Source organism: Mycosarcoma maydis, chromosome 16, assembly GCF_000328475.2.
Source record: "Mycosarcoma maydis chromosome 16, whole genome shotgun sequence".
Lineage (NCBI taxonomy): Eukaryota > Fungi > Basidiomycota > Ustilaginomycetes > Ustilaginales > Mycosarcoma > Mycosarcoma maydis.
In genome coordinates, this window is record NC_026493.1 from 87,286 (window position 1) to 108,275 (window position 20,990).

At 54.2% G+C, this 20,990-nt stretch overlaps 8 protein-coding genes across 8 annotated transcripts; 4 read left to right on the forward strand and 4 right to left on the reverse strand.

Moving 5' to 3' along the window:
- Positions 1–196: 196 nt before the first annotated feature.
- On the forward strand, positions 197–2,602 carry UMAG_05647 (uncharacterized protein; the record flags this gene model as incomplete). Its single annotated transcript, XM_011393117.1, has 1 exon — positions 197–2,602. One exon carries the CDS (start codon positions 197–199, stop codon positions 2,600–2,602), a length of 2,406 nt encoding a protein of 801 aa, XP_011391419.1.
- A 387-nt stretch (positions 2,603–2,989) lies between these two features.
- UMAG_05648 (uncharacterized protein) lies at positions 2,990–6,724 on the reverse strand (the record flags this gene model as incomplete). Its single annotated transcript, XM_011393118.1, has 1 exon — positions 2,990–6,724. One exon carries the CDS (start codon positions 6,722–6,724, stop codon positions 2,990–2,992), a length of 3,735 nt encoding a protein of 1,244 aa, XP_011391420.1.
- Positions 6,725–7,514: 790 nt separating this feature from the next.
- On the forward strand, positions 7,515–9,893 carry UMAG_05649 (uncharacterized protein; the record flags this gene model as incomplete). Its single annotated transcript, XM_011393119.1, has 1 exon — positions 7,515–9,893. The coding sequence occupies one exon, from the start codon at positions 7,515–7,517 to the stop codon at positions 9,891–9,893; it is 2,379 nt and encodes a 792-aa protein (XP_011391421.1).
- Positions 9,894–10,098: 205 nt separating this feature from the next.
- UMAG_10723 (uncharacterized protein) lies at positions 10,099–11,031 on the reverse strand (the record flags this gene model as incomplete). The annotated part of the gene is made up of 1 exon (XM_011393227.1): positions 10,099–11,031. One exon carries the CDS (start codon positions 11,029–11,031, stop codon positions 10,099–10,101), a length of 933 nt encoding a protein of 310 aa, XP_011391529.1.
- Positions 11,032–11,992: 961 nt separating this feature from the next.
- UMAG_10724 (mitochondrial 54S ribosomal protein uL11m) lies at positions 11,993–12,649 on the reverse strand (the record flags this gene model as incomplete). Its single annotated transcript, XM_011393228.1, has 3 exons — positions 11,993–12,049; positions 12,156–12,310; positions 12,409–12,649. 3 exons carry the CDS (start codon positions 12,647–12,649, stop codon positions 11,993–11,995), a joined length of 453 nt encoding a protein of 150 aa, XP_011391530.1.
- A 551-nt stretch (positions 12,650–13,200) lies between these two features.
- Positions 13,201–15,962, forward strand: UMAG_05651 (ribosome biosynthesis protein ENP2; the record flags this gene model as incomplete). Its single annotated transcript, XM_011393120.1, has 2 exons — positions 13,201–13,560; positions 13,791–15,962. 2 exons carry the CDS (start codon positions 13,201–13,203, stop codon positions 15,960–15,962), a joined length of 2,532 nt encoding a protein of 843 aa, XP_011391422.1.
- A 695-nt stretch (positions 15,963–16,657) lies between these two features.
- Positions 16,658–17,534, forward strand: UMAG_05652 (putative proteasome core particle subunit alpha 2; the record flags this gene model as incomplete). The annotated part of the gene is made up of 2 exons (XM_011393121.1): positions 16,658–16,689; positions 16,808–17,534. 2 exons carry the CDS (start codon positions 16,658–16,660, stop codon positions 17,532–17,534), a joined length of 759 nt encoding a protein of 252 aa, XP_011391423.1.
- Positions 17,535–17,730: 196 nt separating this feature from the next.
- On the reverse strand, positions 17,731–19,767 carry UMAG_05653 (GTPase-activating protein GYP8; the record flags this gene model as incomplete). Its single annotated transcript, XM_011393122.1, has 1 exon — positions 17,731–19,767. One exon carries the CDS (start codon positions 19,765–19,767, stop codon positions 17,731–17,733), a length of 2,037 nt encoding a protein of 678 aa, XP_011391424.1.
- Between the last annotated feature and the right edge of the window lie 1,223 nt (positions 19,768–20,990).

Below are 20,990 nucleotides of genomic sequence, written 5' to 3' on the forward strand. Positions count from 1 at the left end.
ACTTGTCCTCGTCCACACGTTTTCTAGAACGTGGACCAGTCACGAGTGAAACTCAACTCACACTATCAACCCAGCAAGAGCGTGGGCATCAATCACAGACATAATCTCGTCCTTCCATCCTTTTCATCCAACTATTCACCTATTCACCAAGCCACGTCAACACGCCGCTGCACTGACGGCACATACCATCCCCGTCATGAGCAGGCCGATCAATACCCCCGTTGTAACGTCGCCGCGCCGAGAAGAGCCGGTTGCCAACCAGCCACCAACCACCTCGAACGGTCAATCGGCGCCGCTTTCTTCTTCGGTCCGCTTTCATCTCGACTTGCATGCTGACCGAGCCAACACATCCATCGACAGCATCGAGTTCAATCGTCCTGTAGCCTTTCCCAATCACAGCAACGACATAGAAGAAGCAAGCTCCGAAGATGGCGGTATCTATCAGCACTACTCCCACCCGCACACCGACCACGGACGAAGAACCAGTTCGTCTTTCGGCATTGTAAACCCAGCCCACGGCTTTCCTTCTTCCTCGGCCTACAACTACAAAGCCATGATAAGCAAACACGGTCACGGCTTCCCCGACAGAGCCGATTCCGTCCGCAACATCTCTGCGCTCGCCAACCTGGTCGATTACAGATCCAACTACTACGAGGATCACCGCGTTAGCGAAGAAGAGATCAAGCACCGCACCAAACATCTCGGCTGGGCGAAAGCATCTGCCGTCTGCGACTACTACGAACGTCTCAACGACACACTCGACGGATGGAGAGAGGTTGACGAGATCCTTGACTCTCGCTTTCCGGACGAAGTCATGCGTCGCTTCAACCAGCACGACGAGCTTCAAGCCAAAAAGCAACGCCGCTCCAAACCCTCCTCGAAAAAGTCGAAGCGCAAAAACAAGAGCATCTCGGCCCAAATGGGACGCAAGACGCCGGTAGAGAGCGACGGCAACGTTTCCGACGAGGAGGAGACCGAGGAAGAGGACAGAGGTAGACGAAAACGTTCACTCAAGCGCAGCTTCAGCGCAAAGGCCATCGATGCCTTCAGTGGTCTCTGGTTCGCTGCTTCGGGCAGTCCAAATGCTTCCAATAGGTCCGATCTCGAACACGGTCATTCTTCGCATTCCCACTCTCACGATCACCGCCCATCCAAGGCTACCGCGTTTGACTTGACATCCGCCACCGAGGAGGACGAAGACAACTCGTTCCAACCTCTGTCAAGCTCACCCGCTGGTGCCAGCGCCACTCGGACCTCTTCCGCCCATCGCGATTACGGCGCCACCTCGGCATCCAGCGCTGGCCAACTCTACGACAAGCTTCGACGCCAAGGTCGCATCGAGCAGATTCGTCGCTCCGAGTCACAGCTTGCTCTGTCGTCGGGTGCCAGTTCCCCCGCCCTGACCAGCGGCACCCACACTCCCCACGATGGCATCTCATCCTCCGCCTCCAAAACCGACACAATACGTCCAAGCCAAGTCGAGAACATCCCGGAACACGTCGTACAAGGCGTACCAGGCGCCGCCGACAACCAAACTCAAGGCACCAAAGTGGTCTACTCTTCGCACGAACAAGGCAGTCTCGATCGCAACTATAGCCGAGAGCGTCACCATCGTCCGTTTGCCTCGCAGGAGGAAGAGAGGCGAGCACTGCTCAGCACGGTACCCAATCGCGCCAAGGAGGAGGAGACCTCGCGTTCCGTCCAATTCGCCATCAACATCAATCTCATCATCAACATTCTCTTGCTTGGCGGCAAAGGTGTCGCGGTGCTCTCGTCCAATTCGGTCTCTCTGATCGCATCATTTGTCGACAGTGCTCTTGACCTCTTGTCGACTATCATCATCTTTGCAACGTCGAAAGCCATCGCGTACCGTTCGTGGAGGACCATGTACAAGTATCCCGTCGGCAAGCAGCGTCTCGAACCGCTTGGTGTCGTCATCTTTTCCGTCCTCATGATCGCTTCCTTTGTGCAGGTGTTTATCGAATCTGCTGGTCGTCTGCGACAGGTGCTGCTTACGGGCGAGCAAGATCCGGAATCAGCCGCCAACCTGCCTCTGATCGGAGTTGCCTTCATGTTGGCCACGATCGGCATCAAGACTGTCATGTGGCTACTGTACCGCTCTTCGAAGTCATCGGGCGTTCGAGCCGTGGCGCAGGATGCTGAGAACGACGTCGTGTTCAACATTGCCTCGCTCATCTTCCCCATTCTGGGCTCCAGGCTCGGCTGGCCGGCACTTGATCCAATCGGGGGTATCGCTCTATCGGTCTACATCATTTACGAGTGGATTGAGACGCTTTGGGAGACCGTCTCCAAGCTTTCCGGCGCTGTTGCTTCGGCGACCGAAATTTCTAAGTGTCTCTACTGCGTTGTTCGCTTCAACTCGGTCAACAGCGTCTCGGCCTTTGAGCTTTTTCATTCGGGCGACAATCTGATTGTGGAGGCCGACATTGTGCTGCCTCACTCAATCTCACTGAAAGAGTCGCACGATCTCGGCGAAATTATCACCTACTGTACCGAAAACATCACAGGCGTCGAGCGCTCCTACATTCACCTCGATTACAATCCCAAGGGTCAGGCAGGCCATCTTGCCCAACGCGGCTGAAAGCTGCCCATTCGTGATTCCACGCCCGTCAACTTCCTCGCTCTATTCACTTGGCGCTTGGCAATCGTGAATGTTCCCACGTTACTTTCGGAATCTAGTTTTTCATTTAGATTTTTGATTCTTGCCAGGATCGTTAGAAGCCAATCGTGAATCGTGACTGACTTAGATTGATGTTGATACAGGTCTCGTCGACGGGTACATGGTAGGATGGATTGATTGCGTTTGCGGAGTTTTTCTGGCCTGCTGCTTGACCTTACGTGAAGCTGAAATCGTGATTCGTGTACGCGGCGTGCAACTGTGACTCACATGGGATACAGCAAGCACGAATTTCTGCATGCGCGATACCGACTGTGTGGGTTGTGGAGGCTGAGGCCGACATGCAAAGGCTCAAAAACCGCTGGCTCGCTTCTTCTTCTTTGGTGGGCGATGCGGTTTGGCGGGCCGAGCACCGAAACGGCCCGGCTCGATCTGGGTAGAAGCAGCTACTTGCGAGAGCGTGGGTGTTGCTATATGCGAAGACGTGGGCGAGGTTGTAGGTGTCATATCGTTCAAGTTGGCAGCGAAACCGGAATTTGGGCGTTGCGAGTGCGCCGCTGCGGATGTCGCAGGTCTTGACGACCAGGGAGAGGTGAAAGATCGTGATGGGTCGTACGGCGCGCGGATGTGCGGGGAATGCGAGACAGGTAGGTTGTCTTGGCGCTTGCGTCGCCAAGCAAGCGTTGGCGGTGCAGGCGAAGCTGCTATGCTGGCTGGCTGACTGTGCGACTCGAACGACGCCGGATACGTCGATAGAGCACCCTGCGAGCCATACACGCCAGATTGCGAGAGCGACGGAGCGGCCGACTGTTTTCGACTGCGACTGCGACTGCGGCTTCTCGATCGATCCTCGGTAGAAGCACTCGATGCGCGCGAGAAGGATCGCGATCGTGCGCGCGCCGTAGGTCCCCCAAGTCGACTCGCGCGAGGCAATCGGTGCAGACCTTGGAACGGATCGACGTAGTTGTACTCGTCCGGATCTTCTCCAAGTTGCCACTCGGCCAAGAGCAAACGGGCAGTGGACGACGTGCTTGGCAAAAGCGCTTCCAGCTCTGCCTCATTCAAACGTGTATCTGCGCCGTGCTCTTGACTATAGCCTCTTGACGCAGCCTCGATATCACCACTGCGAAGCGGCGCAAAAAACGCAAGCCCAACACTGCCGATGTGCGGCGGCGGAATTGTGTCGCCCTGTTCTTCGACAAACTTGTAGTTACCGCGATGCTCAAAGGCTGTCCAATTAGTACCTTGTCGCTGCTGTGGCCTCTGTGTAGGAGCGCCTTCGTCCAGAATTCGAGCCTGCGGCCGCACAAACACTTCGGTCTCGAGTGCCAGATCCAGCGACATTTCTTGAGCAGCCTTTTTTATCGATTCTTGCACCATGTGCCGCGCGTTTGCGCTCCAGCGCTGCACCGACTCCTTCGATGCAAGGTACACGGCCACGTCGTCTTGGACTTGGCTCTCGCTTCGGTCCAGAGCGCGTTCGAGCAAATCGCCCTGAGGTGAGCAGGGGTGGTCCAGAAGCCCGTTTTGTTCAAGCGCACCATCGCGACCATGTTCTAAAAGCAATGCAGCCGCACGCGACCACGGTGCTTGAGCTGACCATAGTGTGAGCGATGAGTGTGCGCGCCGCAAGTCACTTCTCGATTCGAGCAAAGCTTTGATACCTTTTCGCTTCACTTCTTCGTCTTCTCCTAGCTTCCATATGGTAGACCACGGTCGCTCCGAGTCTCTGGTGCGCCTCTCGGAGCTTGAACCGTTGGAACCAGTAGCGTTGTACAGGTGTCGCAACATTTGATTCAGCGATAGCGTGGCTGCGCGAACCGATCCCTGACGATTGCCAGGGATGGAGTGCGAGTCGACGAGGCGAGCGGCGGCGTGTTCAATGTCACCAACAGCATCAATGCAACGCTTTTCGGCATTCTTATCACGATTATGACCGAACAGACTGCGGTATAGCTCTCGATGATCGAGGATCTTTGTCTTGACAGAACTCAATGCGTCGATGCTACCTTGCCTTGACGACATGTCGGTGGTATCATCTACGTATAGATGCGTGTCCAAAGAAGGTGGCAAGACCTCCACTTCGAGCTCAAGCTCGGCGTGGCAAGATTCTGATGTTTCTGAAGGTGCATCTGATGTCATTGCGAGCTTCTGAATCTGCAACGCGCCACGTTGACTGAGTCCAAAAGCGAGCCATTGTGACCCATTCTCTCCCTGCAAGACTTTGGCCGCATGAGTGTACAACAAAGAGGCTGCTGGTCTCTCTTGATCCTGAGCAGAGCAAGGAAATGAGGGAAGGAGGACAGGTGCACTGTCAAGGGTATACCTCCAACGAACGGGGACACTGCTGGCGGCCGAGTCCATCTGCAACAGATCGTCGGCCTGTCCTTCCTGTAGGTGCGCCCTGACGACATAGCACGACACTACATGATTGCGCCGCGAAGACAATGCGACCATGATGGTTCCTTTATCCGTTTCTGGCAGCACGGTGAGCGAGAGGGTGGGATCGTCTCCTCGATGATGTTCGGTGGAGAAGAGCGGACGAAGCGACGCTTGCAGATCGAACCAAAAGATGGTATCCGAAGAACATACGGCCAAAAGTTGATGTTTTGAGCCTGTGTCGGTCCTTGCCATAGAACAGAACTTTGCGCGCTTGCTGGAAGACAGGCAAAAGCTAGACCGCAGAAAGGTGTGAACCTGCGGTAATGTCGCGCTCCCCGACCCAGGATCAGAGTTGCCCAGCCGTATATGGCGCAGAGCATGACGAGACAAGAGAACGAGGCTAGAATCGTCGCCACCGAAAACGAGGCGAAATGGCGTTTGGCCGCAGACCCGCAGCTCGACTGCAGAGTCGGTGACAGGGTTCGCATTGTTCTCATCGTTCCCATCGTTTTGGTTTTCGGTTGTATTGTCGGCGATGGCGATGGCGCGTGCCAGGAGTTCGGCTGAAACACGATGTACTGAGACCGAGACTGGCGCTGACGATGACGATGGCGCTGATGCAGGCGTGAGAGATGCTGAAAAGAAATTCTGTTTCTTTTTCACCTTTGATGCAGGTGAATTGGCTGGCGGCACGTCTAGGGCGATCTGATCCAAGTCCGGGTCTGGCTGCTTGCCTTTTTGTCTGTTCAGGTCGATACGGTAAAGATCGATGTTGCCATGCCGGTCAACAGCTGCTGCCAGAGTGGGATCCGTGCGGTGGAAGCAGAGGTCTTGGTGCTGAGCACTACCGTCCGTGGCGTATGACGTTTGGTGGAGTCTCTCAAGATAAAGGTGGGAAGTGCCATCAGATCCGTTGCATCCGTGGCGGCTGCGGAGCATTAATAGGCTTGTGCTGGTGTGCGTTCGCACAGCGACAAGGTTTTTGTCCGCATAAGCAACTATCTGCAGAATGGGTGTCCGGTGCTTTTGCTCTGGTCGCTGTGCTGGAAAGAAGAGCAGCCTGTTGGAATCACTGGCTCTTGATTTGCCCTTTGCTTGGGTCGATTCCGTCTGAGGTTGTGCCGACGGTGGAGAAGTCTCTTGTTCGCTGATACGAACCTCAAGCTGGTGAAGCAAGAGACAGTCGCGGTTGTGGCCTCCTATACATGCAATCGCATAGGTACGATGCTGCTCGGAGATGATTGGGCCGAGAAGCGCGACGGCTTGCGCGTCGGCGATACCCAGAGAGCCGTCGAGTTCGTGGCCAGTCTCTTCGAGAATCGTTGCATTGTCATGGATGACCTGGGACAGAAGATGTTGCGGAATGTCAATGTCGGGATAGTACTGGCGCAGAAAGTTCTGAGCTGTGACTATGTCGGCGTCGACCGAAGAGCCAGCTTCCGCACTCGTGCCAGGATAGAGACTGAGATCACGTGCTGCTGCTGGTGGCATTGTTGGAGGTGTGAGTTGAGCACATGTCGATGTGCCTAGCTGGGTTGTTACACGTAACAGCGAGAATCTGGGAGGAGAATGATTCTCATGAGTGGGGAACGACCAATGCTGTGAGCTGACGCGCGCTGCAGTACCGTCTGCCACATCACGAGAGTGGATGCCGTGTATGTTGAGGCGAGTCGCACCTCTCGAACCTGGCTGCAAGAACTCCATTCTGCCTTTGGACAGTGCCAGCAAAAGCGACAGCAGACCTCAGAGCAGGCAAGCGTCTTGGTGTGACGCGCCCATCCGATACAACGCTGGGATTGGATGCTTGTGGGGTAACAGGCACAGTCATTGAGATGGAGGATAAGAAGAAACACAGAATGTAGCCACACGGTTCCAGGCACGAGACTCCTGTCAGGAATTAATTTCACATCACCTTCCCAGTCGTGAGTGAGCGTGGAGTGTCCCCCCACGCCGAATCCCAATCGTGAATCAAAGGTTCGTCTGCAGCCAGCTAGGTGAATCACTCAGACTGGAGAGAGAGAGAGAGAGAGAGGCATACGCACGAAAACGGGCGCACGGCGCTCATTCGGCAGTGTTAGAGCGTTCGTATTGTGGTAGTTATGCAGACTTGAAGCTTAACCGCTATTCCAAAAGGGTGTCTAGACAACCAGTCACGAGTCGGACTTGGATTGTATTCTTCAACTCGTGACTTGCAGTCGTGAGTCGTGAGTCGTGAGTCGTGAGTCGTGAGTCGTGAGTGACGTTCGACCCAGGAACGTGCAAAAAGACGAATAGTAAATTATGAATCACGAATCAATGTGTGAAAGTCGATACGGGATTCCGGACACAGAGGCGGCATGCAAATACATCATAGAACCTTCTGAACCCTAACGCCAGTCGTGCACGTTGATGTTTCGGCGATATCAGCGGTCACGACGACGCTCGATCCGACAGAGAATCTCTCTGCTTTTCACCCTAAGCCATATGCAGAGCAGCTACTGTACAGCAAGATATGATGCATTCACCCAACAGTGAGACTGCAGCAGCACTCGAGGCGTCGACGAGCTTCAAACCTGCAACAGTCGCAGCTCAGCATCCACCATCAATCGCATCTCAACCAGCGACCATGAACACGATGCGAGACGATGCAATGTCGGCAGCTCCATCGTATCAAGCTTCGTATCCCTTTAACACCACCACCCTCGACGATCAAAAGCCTGCCATGGCACATCACAATCTAGACTCAGAGCCTGCGTCGCAGCCGTTGCTAGCATCAACCGGCGCATTCTCGCAACAGGCTGACTCGTCGCAGCTGCTTCATCCCTATCACGAGCCGTCTGAGAGCGATCGTGCCTCGCTTCTCCCTCGTCCGGCTGAATGTGTCTCCCTGGATCGCTCCGCTTCAGCAAAGAGCCCGCACGCCGCCTCGGACGTCGCTGAAATGGCCATCTTGAGCTCGCACCAAAATTCCCATGCCCCGAGCTACAGTGATCTCTTCTTCGACTTGCTTTTCGCCGCCTGCCTCAATACTTACAGCAGTGCTGTCTCGCTTCAGAAATTTGGCGACGTCGCTGCCTTTCTGGGTTACTTTACAGCCCTCTGGTGGGCTTGGTGGAGCCAGGCCTATTTCGACGTTCGCTACCGTCGCTCTTCGCATGATGAGCCGTTCCTTTTCAAGTCATGCCAGCGTATCGTTCGTGCAGCTGTGCTCGGACTCTGGGTGGCCTTTGCTACCACGCCTTCCGAATTTGCAAGGGGCAGCTTTACCAACTTCAGCCAGATCTACGGCTACTCTCGCATCGCCTTGGCCGTGGATCACACGGCTGTACTCTTCTACGACCTTGTATATTGGCGCAAGGGTAGGCACGTAGACCGCGACCAAGATCAGATCGAACAACCTGATCAGCTGCCATCAGCACACGCTGGTCGACGAAAAAGTACAGCCGTCAACGGTATCTCTCGGATCGTTCAAACGCATCTCGTATCCATTGCTTCACTTGTAGCCTCGGGTCTGCTCTGGATCCTTAGCCGCTTCTTGCGTCATGACGGAGTCACAGCTCCGTTACTCGTCATGTGGATCCTCGGTGTGGCGGTCGAAGGCGCTGCCCAGATCGTCAACGAGGTCAGCGGAGTTCTCTCGCCCCTCAGCAGTAGTGTGCTGCCCGAGCGACTCGTCCTGTTTGGCCTCATCGTCCTCGGTGAGGGTTTCACTGGTATCTCTGAAACACTTAACAGGATCAGCCCCGGCGCCAAAGTGCACAACGAGATTCTAGGCGGTTCTACGGTCGAGAGCGGCGGATGGAGTGCCAATACGGTCCTGCAAGCGGCCAGCTGTGTGCTCATCGTCGTCCTCCAATTTGGTGGCTATTTCCATCGCGCCACGAATCAGATCGATCTCAATTCGGTTCGGATCGTACTGTGGGCCTACATCCATGTTTTGCTGCACATGGCATCGGCGCTGCTCGTCATCGGCCTCAAGAAGATTCTCGGCTTTATGAATACGCTCAATGCTTTGCAGCGTTTCTTTGACGATTCGAGCTTCTATCTGCCCGATTCGCCACCCTGGCAAAACCTCACTTCGGACCAGGTGGCTCAGCAGTTCAACGATGACGGTGGATCTAGTCCTCTCTCGGCTAATGGCACGCTCGCTGGTATCTCTGCCATCATCTCGGTGATTCAGAGCAACGATGGCGCCAATATACCAACACTCTTCGAGGCGCAGCGCCTCGTCGCCTCGGTGGTTGGCCTCGCCGGCGGACAAGAGCAGGCGCAACAGCTAGCAGAGCTCACAAACACGACCCAGGAGAGCAATCCGCTTTCGTCACAGTTTGCACACAGCTTGGTATTGCCGTTCCGCTCCTACTTTGAATTCTGCGACAACGTCATCAATCCTGACTCGATGGACCAATTCATCACCAACTCGCTCTTCCAGTTCAAATACATCTACGTGGCCAGTGCGGCGTACCTGATGGTTGACATTGTGATCAAAGCCATGCAAAATTCCGTCAGTCGCAGGCTGCGCTCGTTTCGACTGGCGATGGTGGTGCGCTTCTGTTTTGCAGTGGTACTCATTCTCTTGCAGGTGGTATTTACCGTGTATCAAGGTGTACCATCAGGAGCTGCGCTTGATGGTGCACTTGCCATCTGTGCTGCTGTGCTCCTAGCCGAACTCTTGGCTCAGCAGTTGGTCGATGCCTTCCGAGTGCGCCTCGACCGGCCCCGCCCGCACAAGCGTACCTCGATACTGTCGCGTCTCGCGCTGCGCAAACGTCATTCTCATCGACCATCTGGCAGTAGCTCAAGCCCCTCATCTTCGGACAAGGACGCCGACCAGATGATAGAAATGGAGTTGCACCCCTCGCCACCCAAGAATCCGACGCGTACAAGCCAATGACAACATCTTTGGTAGGATAACGCGCCAATACAAGGTCAACATGTTGCTTTTGGACATTTGGTTGTGCGGACGCGCTTTCATTTACTACTTTTTCATTGACTACTTTTGAGGCTGCAATCAGCCGGAGTAACTCGCCAATCATGCGGGCTAGGTGTTCTAACTAACAATGACAAATGCGGGCAGCTTAGACGGCAGCAGCCGCAGCTTAGGCCTTCTCGTCGCCATTTTCGGTTTCAACGGCGACCTGAAGCGTGACCTCTCGACCATCGATCTGCTTGCCCTGCGACGAGGCGATGGCACGCTGCTGCTCCGAGGAATCTTGGAAGTCGACAAAGCCGAAGCCCTTTGAGCGGTTGCTGGAGCGTCGCTTGACAACGTGAGCCGACTTGACCTTGTAATCCGAAAAGGCAGCTTTGAGAGATTCGTCGGTGGTGGCAAAGGCAAGGTTGGCAACAAAGACGAGCGTCTTGGAGGGTTCACCATGAGGCTTGCCCTTGGGCTCACGTTTGGCGCGAGGCGCGCGTGGCTCGGAGGATTCAGCCTTGGCTTGCGTAGGCGTGGCGGACTCACCGTTAGCAGCAGCAGTGGCGGCAGCCGCAGCTGCAGCCTTCTTCTTCTGTCTGCGCTTAGCCGACTTGGATGGCTTGGTACCATTGACGTCAGTTGGTTGATCGTCATTCGAGGCAGCTTGAGCTGCTTCCTCCTCAGCAGCTCCCTCCTCGCCCTCGTCGGCTCGGGCACGGCGTGGTGTGCGCGACGACTCCTTGGCCTTCTTGGAGCGGCTTCTGCGCGCCTTTGGTTTGGCGTCATTCGTAGCGGCGGAAGTTTGGGGCTTGGCCGACTCTACACTGATTTCGCGACCGCCAACTTCACGCTTGTTGAGTAGCTTGATGGCGTTTTGTGCTCCCGCCTCGGTGGAGAACGTAACAAAACCGTAACCGAGCGAACGAGTGCCGCGAGTGATGACCTGAGCATGAGTAACAGTGCCGGCCTCGGAGAAGAGAGTCTTGAGTTCGTCTTCGGTGGTGGCAAACGCGAGGTTGCCTGCAAACACCTTTTTGTCATCCTCTTCAACCTTGTTGACGTGCTGAGCGTTGTTCGCGACAGGGTCGACGATACTCTGGTTGATGTCGGTCATTGTTGTGGCTGGTAGGATGTTGGTATGCGATGTCGAGAAGCGCTTTCGATTTCGGATGGTGCAGGTGATGAACTGGGATGTGATGGGCGTGCGATCGACGAGAATTATGTCAATGGAGACTGAGAATCGTGAATCACCGTGCACGAATCATGGCTGTGTCACAGCACCAGTCGTGAGTTTGGTTTTGTGCCACTCGACCACTTTGAGGTGTCTCTTCGTCTTGGCCAAAGTCAACACGCGCGAAAGAAGAAAGGGTTCAGCGTGGCGTGCGCAGCCAAGCGTGAAGTCTAATTCCCCACCGCACATGCACACACACAAATCACGAACCACGAATCGTAAATCGTGAACCACGGCGCGATTCACGAATTTTCACGCTGGCTGTCAGATCGTAATAAAATCATCACCATAGCAAATTGCTCCCCTGTACGCCCTATTCGTGATTCCGTGATTCACGATTCACGGTTCAGAGTCGTGAGTCACCAGTGTAGACCACTCCCAAGCTATTCGCGGTTTGCTGTCTCGCTTCCCACAAGCATTAATAATCTTGTACTCCGAACTTGGGCTACTTGTGTTGCATCCTCATCATCAATTCAACATCACAGGTGACGAGGCGCCCAAAAACAAGATACAAACGCACACAGACACTCACACTCACCCAGGGGGGAGTATGGCTCTACTTGGTTGTCAGCAGAGATGCAGTCCTGGACCCAGAGCTCATGAGATCGAGAGAGTCAGCAGTGTTGGCGTGGAGGAATTTCACAGAGCTAACAAACAGTCATGTGCGGGTGATCAGCAACGTTGTGGCGGACAACCTGCGTTGAAGGACCATACTCATTGCTGACCAGTCGACGATCCAGGCGAGAGTTTGAGTATCAAAAACAGAGACGCCGTGAAAGATATTGTGAATGCTGACTATGAATACAATGGAGAATGAAAAAGCTGCGCTGCAGCGGTCGGGTCATCAACGGACAATGCGAAGACCCATACTACGTGCGCTGCCAGCGATAACCTTGCACATCTGTCGTGTACACCAAAAACCACGACGAGAACGAGGAGGTCAGTTTTCGCACGTCATTGCCAACAATGCGTGGCAGATGGAAACAGAACTCGCAAGCCAAACTCACCTGTTCCTCTCCGACGCCCTTTACGTCTTGCATTTTGATTTTTGCGATCTCATAGATGTGCTTCATTGTGATGGTGCCTGCTACTTGCGAGCCTGCCTTGCCAGCGCCCGTTTCAATCCCTGCGGCTCGTTTCAGCAGTAATGACGTTGGTGGTGCTGTGTTGGATCCAAGACCGGAAACAAGTGGCATTTATGAAATGTCAGCATTGCAGATTGCGTACGTAGCTAGCGTGCATGTGCAGTGAGTGACTTACTCTTGATCTCAAAAGAGAATGTGCGGTCCGGATTGATCTTGACAATCGCCGGTGTCGGGATGCCCACTTCGAGGTGTGCTGTCTTCGCGTTGAACTCTTTGGCAAAATCCATCGCCTTGACACCTTTAGCACCGAGCGCAGGTCCGACGGGAGGTTGTGCTGAAGCTTTGCCTGCGGGCACGAGCAGCTTGACAAAGGTTGCTGCTGCAGCTACTGCTGCCTGTCCTCCCTTCTTCGACATGTAGGGATGAGAAGCCCAGATGGTCTGGATACCACTTTTCGTACCTTCAAAGCGTTCGTAGACTGAAAAGAAAGCTTCGTGACCTGCTTGATGAAGTCGATCGAAATGTGTGGTCGATGATGACGCTGTGTTACTGATGATGTCAAATGCTACAGAGAGAAGGGCATCCCGCCTTGTCCCTATTATTGGAAGAAAGAACGAATTACAAGTCAGAGTAGCGGAACTCGGAAGTCAGAATTGCTTTTTGGCAGTTGTGAGTTGATAATTTTGGCTTCTCCAAGCGTCAAAACATTTTTTTTTCCTCTTGCTTTTCTTATCCTTCTTGTCGTCAGCGCGTCGTTTTGCGGCTGCAGCTCAGTTGGTACAAGATAGACTCGTTGCCTTACCCACTTGACCATCATCAAACACTCTCTGCCTCACAACTACATACCCTTCTTCAACACGCAGAAAGATTCACAACCACAAGAACACTCGGGGATCGTTGCAGATCACGAGGCTTTCCAGCCATCTCGCCTGCTCAGCCTTCAGCCCATTGGGTCGCTTACTCAACCATGCCCGCTGCAGTGGAACCAGCTCGCGTTTACACCGTCTCTGGCGGTGGTGCTGCTAGCTCCGGTGCAGCAGGTACCTCGTTCAACTCTTCATCTCTTCCGGACCTCTTGCGCAGATCTGGCTCATCTAACAAGCGCAAGAAACGCAAGACCGCACTCAAGGACGAAGAGATCCTTTCCCGTATCGAGCTCATACAGGATTTCGAGTTTCCAGAGGCCAGCAACCGCCTTACAGCAACAAGAGATGGCCAATCTATCGTAGCTACCGGAACGTACAAGCCTCAAATTCGAGTTTGGGACTGCGAGCAACTTAGTCTCAAATTCGAACGCCACACCGATGCAGAGAACGTTGACTTTCTGGTGAGTATTTAGTGCAACCGTGTCGCAATGGCTGTCTCTCCAAGTGATGATGATACCATAAATTACAACCTTATCTACATTAGCTGCAGAGCTGTTTTGGGGCTCGCCCTGAAGCATGCTCGACGCTGATACAAGCAATCTGATTCTCCGTGCGCTACTTGCCTTGGGCTCGAACCCAGTCGGAACGAGAAGTACTGATTCGTATCTTGTTCGATTTTTGTCTTGAATAGATGCTTTCTGACGACTGGACGAAATCGCTTCATCTGCAAACGGATCGCACTGTACAACTGCAAGCGCAAGGTGGTGCACATGCACGTGTCCGCATTCCCAAGTTTGGACGTGCCCTTGGCTATCACTTCCCATCTGCCGACGCCGTCGTAGCAGCTGCCGGCCGTGAAGTTTATCGCCTCAACCTAGACCAAGGCCGATTTCTGGCGCCTTTCGTACTTGGAGGTGGCGATCTGGGGGAACCAACAGGATGTAATGCCATTGATGTCAACCCAGCGCACGGGCTGCTTTGCTTTGGTACAGAAGGCACCGGCATTGTCGAGATGTGGGATCCTCGTATGCGAAAAAGAGCGGGTCTCCTGAGTGTGGCCACGGAAACGGTTCTCGACGCTGCTTTGCTTGTTGCACGCCGCAATTTGCCGGGTGTCATTGGCGAGGCTGACGACTCCACCGCCAGCAAGGAGGCACTTTCCTCGCTATCCGTCACGGCCCTTGCAGGCGCTGAGGACGGCCTCAATCTGGCAGTCGGCACCAACACGGGGCATGTGCTACTCTACGATCTGCGCATGGACCGTCCGTATCAAACCAAGGACCAAGGCTTTGGTCTCCCCATCAAGAAGGTCATGTGGCCCGGCGACAAGGCAGCTTCCACTACAGGTGGTGTTGGGCCCCGCACACAATCCGAAGCCGAGGGCAAGGTGCTCAGCGCCGATGCCAAAGTCATCAAGATCTGGGACAAGGACTCGGGAGACAATCTTGTTTCGGTCACACCGCCCTCGGCAGCGACCGACATCAACGACGTTGCGCACTACCCAGGTACGGGTCTGCTCATGGCTGCTGTCGAAGGTACTCAGATGGCCGCATGGTATGTACCCGCGCTGGGACCCGCACCACGTTGGTGCTCATACATCGACACACTCACCGACGAGATGGATGGTGTCGATACGGTCGGCGCTGGGGCAGGCAAGGGCGTCTACGAGGACTTCAAGTTTGTCGACCGCGCCGAGCTGGATCGATTGGGCATGTCGCACCTCATCGGCACGCAGTTGCTTCGACCTTACATGCACGGCTACTTCATCTCGCTTGCGCTGTACGAACGCGCTCGGCTGCTCAACAATCCAACAGCATATGCAGACGCACGCGAACGCGCCATCAAAGCCAAGCTCGAGAAGCAGGCCGAGAGTCGTATTCGAGCAATCAAGAATCCCAAGTTGGACGCCGGAGTTCGGGTCAACAAGGAGCTCGCCGAGAAGGTGGCGCGCGAAGCCGAGGCTGCAGCCAAGAAGCAAGCCAAGCGCGACGCAAAGGCTGCTGTCGCTGCGACTGTTTCCCCAGAAGGCCAAGGCAAAGATTCAGATGCAGCAGCGGTCAGCAAAGACAAACCGAGCACCGCTGCCAACCTCTTGTCAGACTCGCGTTTCTCTCAACTTTTCCAAGATCCAGAATTCCAGATCGACACCGGCAGTCGAGAATTCGCCATGCTCAATCCATCTACAGCGCTCAAGCACGCCCGAGATGGACCGAGAAGACTCACTGCGGTGGAAAACGAGGAGAACGAGAGCGATCGCGAATCAATCGATCCCGATATGGAGGACGACAAATCTTCGTCTGCGTCCGAGGACGAGCAGGATGGCGATGATTCAGGTGATTCTTCCGACGAAGGTGATTTGGGCCAGTACAATCCACGTGCACGAGATGCAGCTGGTAAGCGACCCAAAAACCTCCATCAAGCTGCAGAAGCCGCCGGGCGACGTGGTGGACGTGCCTCTGGTGCACGTCTCGTCGACGATGACGACGAGGACAACGCGGGAGCAGGAAGCGGGAACAAGAAGAGAAGCTTTGAGGACCGTCTCAAGTCATCTTCCAACCGTTCACAGGGCGCACGTCGACCCCGCGCCTCCGACTTCCTGGACGATCAACCCGTTGCTGGAGCAAAAAGCTTCACCTGGACGCCTTCGTCGTCCAAGCGAGAGGCGGGCGGCACACGAAAGGGAGGCAGCTCGAGAAAGCCTAGCACAGGAGAAGAGACCTTCGGATACGGTCTCAGCAAAGGCGCAGGCGCAGAAGAGGGTAAAGGAGTCGAAGGGCTTTCCGACGACGCGAGGTTCGGTCGACAGAAACGCAGACACCCCAACAGATCGGCAAGTAAGAATGTCATCATGCGAAGGAGCTGAGCTAGCATCACATTTTCTGGTTTGTCCAATCACGAATCTTTGCCTGCACCTGCATCTGGTTGATAGCTTTTTCATATCGATTTCAGTATTCGTTGACGAGCAATGCTATTGTACTTGTACCAAAGTGTTTATTGATGTGTGAAGGGCAAAGCAGAGCTATCAGCGCCTTCAGTCACGAGTATGGTGAACTAAGCGCTTCCCCACGCGCCACACGCCATTCATGACTATTGGAACATTGTTAGACCTGTCCAGCAGACTTGATCGTAAAAATGAGGTGGCGAAGTGGAGGGAAAATCACGAAATCACGAATCACGGATCATGAATCGTGAATGTGATCGAAGCAGCGGCAACGGTTAACTTAGCAGCAGTCAGGCAGTCGCTGAGTGCAGGGTTCAATGACCGCTTGGCTGAGGCTCAGTGTGGACGCGTTGACCAGCTTTTCAGAAACCGAGTGAATTCTAGGTGCACTGTCACCTTATCCTCGAGTGTTGGTCTGTTCGTCGTGACCACCGCCATTATCGTCCTACGCTGTCATCATCTTGTCGTTTCTTGAACGTACATACAATTTGCATCTGTCGCAGCTTATCACAGCGGCTAGCAACGATTTCCAGAGGCGGATCCGCGCAAGCAACCATCAGTGAACCAGGTAGAAAGTTGAACTCCATCAAGCTTTAGGCTCGGATATATTCGCAAGAATGTCGGCAGGAGCAGGTGATAGGGCATATTCGTAAGTGTTACCGGCAGACGCGAAAGACGATCTGAGCATAGTCGGTAATTTGGGACAAGGAGGAGATTAGCTGACCGCTGGTGGTCTCTCATTTCTGTTCTCTTGGCTGGACGCACAGCTTCTCGCTCACAACCTTCTCGCCATCAGGTAAGCTAGTGCAGATCGAACATGCGCTCGCAGCTGTCTCACAGGGAGCTACGTCTCTCGGCATCAAGGCGTCCAATGCAATTGTGATTGCCACCGAGAAGCGTGCGCCTTCGCCGTTGGTGGACGACTCGGCGCTAGAGCGCATCTCGATCATCTGCCCCAACATCGGCATGGTGTATTCCGGGATGGGGCCCGATTTCCGGGTGCTCGTCTCTGCTGCGCGAAAAGCAGCACAAACCTACTGGAAGACATTTGGCGAATATCCTCCCGTCCGTGTCCTCGTCCAGGAAATCGCGACGCTGATGCAACAAGCTACGCAACGTGGAGGCGTGCGTCCGTTCGGCGTCTCCCTGCTCGTCGCCGGCTTCGACAGCGCGCGTGGTCCGAGCCTGTATCAAGTGGATCCAAGCGGCAGTTACTTTATGTGGAAAGCAAGCGCCATCGGAAAAAACATGCAGAACGCCAAAACCTTCCTGGAAAAACGCTACAACAACGACATCTCGCAGGAAGACGCCATCCACACTGCGCTCCTAACGCTCAAGGAGGGCTTCGAGGGTCAAATGACCGAAAAGACCATCGAGATCGGCGTCATCAGTGATACTTTGACCAAAAAATTGGGCAATGGCGACCACGGCGATCCAATCCCCGTATTCAGGAAGTTGAGCGAGGCCGAGATCAAGGATTACCTCGCATTGTAGCCGTGTGGTTGTCGTTCAATCGTACTTATTCTCGACATGGAGGTGTGCGGCGCGTCGAGCCATCCTTGAGTCGTGGTCATGAGTTGTCATCGAAGAGCGAGCTGACTTACGTACGGCTTGGTCGATTCTCATCCAGACTTGATATTCATTTGTGCCCGAAAGGAATTGGGATTACAGTGGCTTACAAAGGAATAATTTACAAAGGGCTACCGCCCACAACCCTCCCCCAATTGCTGAGCAGGGAAACGATGAGCGTCAACACTTTCTTTGACTCTTCTGTGCTCAGTGACGGAGTGCGATTTTGGCTTGCGGTTGCGCTGTAAATCGCCGCAACGAGCAGGCCGGATAAGCCGACGACGGCTAGCATGCGTGTAGCTGGACCAGCATCAGCTGACGAACCTCTGGTGAGATGCCATCTTGGCCTGAGCGCCATTTCGTCTTTCTCAACGTGTTTCTCTGGTTCAACCAACTCGTCCTCGAGCGGCGTGCAAGGGTGCGGATCTTGAACAACTTGCTCCGTAGGTCCTGTGAGAGCAGATATGGCGAGCGATGTGGCTGGTCCCCACTCGATGATCTGACCGCGTTCGCGCTTAGTATCGTCCGGTCCGTCCGAGATGGACGGAGCATCGAACACTTCTGACCAGGTGAAAAGTACACTTCTCGGACCCATGATGCTGTGTGCCTGCAGAGCATCCGACGACAAGGGAAAGCGTTCCATCAATCGCACTGCTGCTTGCAGTAACGTCGACAGTGGAATACCCTTCTTGGTCGGTGTGGCAACAGAGTGAGCGGGATTGCTGTTGCTTGAGGCCGCGAGCGCGCGATCCGAAGCGAGGCTTGGAAGCTCTACGTCAGGATCTGTGTAAATGGACGTGGAGACTAGTGATTTATCCCGATTTATGTGCTCGTTCTCCTGGTTGACTGCACTGTCTGTGCTTTTGCTATGAGTCGCCTGGAGATTTCTTGAAGTTGCATCCTCATCAGCAACGATGACCGGCAATCTGCCCAAGACAGTATGCAAAATGGCCGCATCCTCCAACAGCTCTTCGTCCATCGCGTCCAGCTCCTCCACTTTCGCTTCCAGCAGGATTGCGCCACACAGGTAAATTGCTGCTGCCGGACCGTATGCCAGCACAAAGTCCATCACCCTCTGCATCACCTTTACATCGGCCGCATCGTGTGTTAATAGCGTCATGAGCCAAGGCAGAGCGAAGTATGGCGATGGAGATGCGCGATCCATGGTTTCTGCAAAGTGCGAATTGGAGGCGCGTACAAGGTTGGAAAGAATCTTGAGCTGGCCCATGATGGGAAGGAGGTCGCGCGTCATGCTATCTCGGATGAGAAAGAGGCTGACGCGTTCTGCCGAAAGTTCAAGGATGAATTGGGTACGCCGGGACGAGAAGAGATGAGATGGAGATGGTGGTTCGGGAGAGAGTGTGAGGAGGAGGACGGTGAGTATGTCGTGGTAGCCTTGGAAGTAGGAGAGCGATGGAAAGTGGGAGAGGGTGGTGAGGATAAGGTGGGACAGCTGCTGCCGGCGAAGCTGTTTTTGTTGAGGTATAGCGGATGCGGTGTCCGCATCCGTATTGCCGGCTTGAGGCTGAGGCTTTTGTATGAACATTGACTTGAACGCTGGGCCAATAAAGCTTCGCTCGACGTCTTTCGCCACTTGCTCCATGTCTCTGCTAGAAAGGTTTGCGAAAGGCTGAAGAGGCAGTGACGTCCCTGTTCTGTCCATCTGATTGTGACGACTGTTCGGGCCACTCCCTTTCGGTGGCCCGTTGTCGATGTTTGGATTTGGCGACATGGATGAACTCGAAGATAGAGGGCTTTCGGCATGTTCTCCTGTTGTGCTGCCCTCCTTTGCTCGACTCGGACGCGAAGAATCTGTGGTAAGGCTAGTTGAAACAGTCTCGGCATGCCTTCGTCTTGTTGATCTTTTCGACTTGACAACCTTCCATCCTTGATCCGCCGCTAGCGAGCCGTTTCCTGTGTTGCTCCATTCCGGGGTATCCTCAGACTGAAAGAGATGGGCGTCAGTCATCTGCCATCCATCCTTATCGAGGGATATGGATGATAAGCTGCAATCTTTGATGATATCAGACTCATCCTGAAAGGCTGGTGGCTCTGTCGCTTGTGGCTTGTCATGAGGTACCTCGGAGGCGTGAGCCTGTATGTAATCTTCTGTGATTCCCAACAGTTCGAGCCATGCTTCTACTCGCGATTCGAACATGGTAGACCGACTGAGCCCAGAAGGTTTGAGAGATTGTTGTTGGAGATGACGACGTCGTTGTTTACTTGTTTGATGTTCGTCGGGCAATTCAATGTTGCTGAAAGAATTGCCTGTGGCTAGGTGTCGAGCAGACGCCGACGCTAGGCCTTGCGCCGTGGGACTTTTATCGAGCGTCATTGGAAAGGCGGTATTTTGTTTGTTTGATACCACGGCGGTTGTGATGGTGATGCTTCGAGCTAGTCATGCATTCTGCTAAGCCATAGAGGTTGGGGGGCTGGCGAGGAGGAGGTGGAGAAAGCGTTGGTTGCGCCCGTGCGTTCTTCACGCTCTGCCGCCTCAGGGCTGCAAAATAGTCAAGAACCAACCGGACGTGTCTTGAATTAACTTAACTTACAGAAAAAGCGCTCAGGCGCTCAGGGTCTCGTTTGGAGATCGTAGCGAACAAAGATATTCCGAGATCCGAGTTTGCTGGAACCCAAGTCAAACTGTTGAAAGATAAGAAAAGTATCGAGTAAAGGTGTTGCATATGTGCACCGGAATGCCCATCAAGCAATGTCAGAGGTGAGACAGAGACTGAGGCTTGTCGGATCGCCAGAGTGGCTTGAAAGCCACCGCAAGGCATTGGTGATTGCTCGGCCGGCAGGGTGCAGCAGCTCCAAAATTCCATCCCTGTCTCACATTGTATGTTGGCTGCCATCGCCCATTCCATCCCATGGTAACCTCGAAATTAACTCAGACAAAGCATCCCGTTAGCTTGGTTGCGCGAGACGACAGCTAGGGAGAGCAGGTCCGAGCAAGGAAACAAAGACGAACCGGTTTCAAGATCCGATGGAGTGGCGGCAAGCGCGGTGAACGAAAGCTGTAAATGTTAGCGAGCAAAGCGGCAACAATCCCGTGAACCTAGCTCGGTGATGTGGATGATGGAAAATTCACGATTCGTGTCAGAACTGCAGTAGCAGCTTTTTCGCGAGGACCCTGACAGCGCGTGCTTCGCCGACAATCGTCCTGCTGAGGCAGAAATCACGAATGGAAGTAACATTACGTTAACTTAAGTTAGTGGTGACGAAGCAGCATGGAATCAGCATCCACTGCAAATCAAATCGTGAATGCATGCATGCAAAAGCGCCGCCACAGCTTTTGGCCTAGACTCTCGATATACATTCACGATTCATGCTGTTGTCGTCTCATGCCCCACATTGATGAGGCAGATGTCGCTGGTCGTG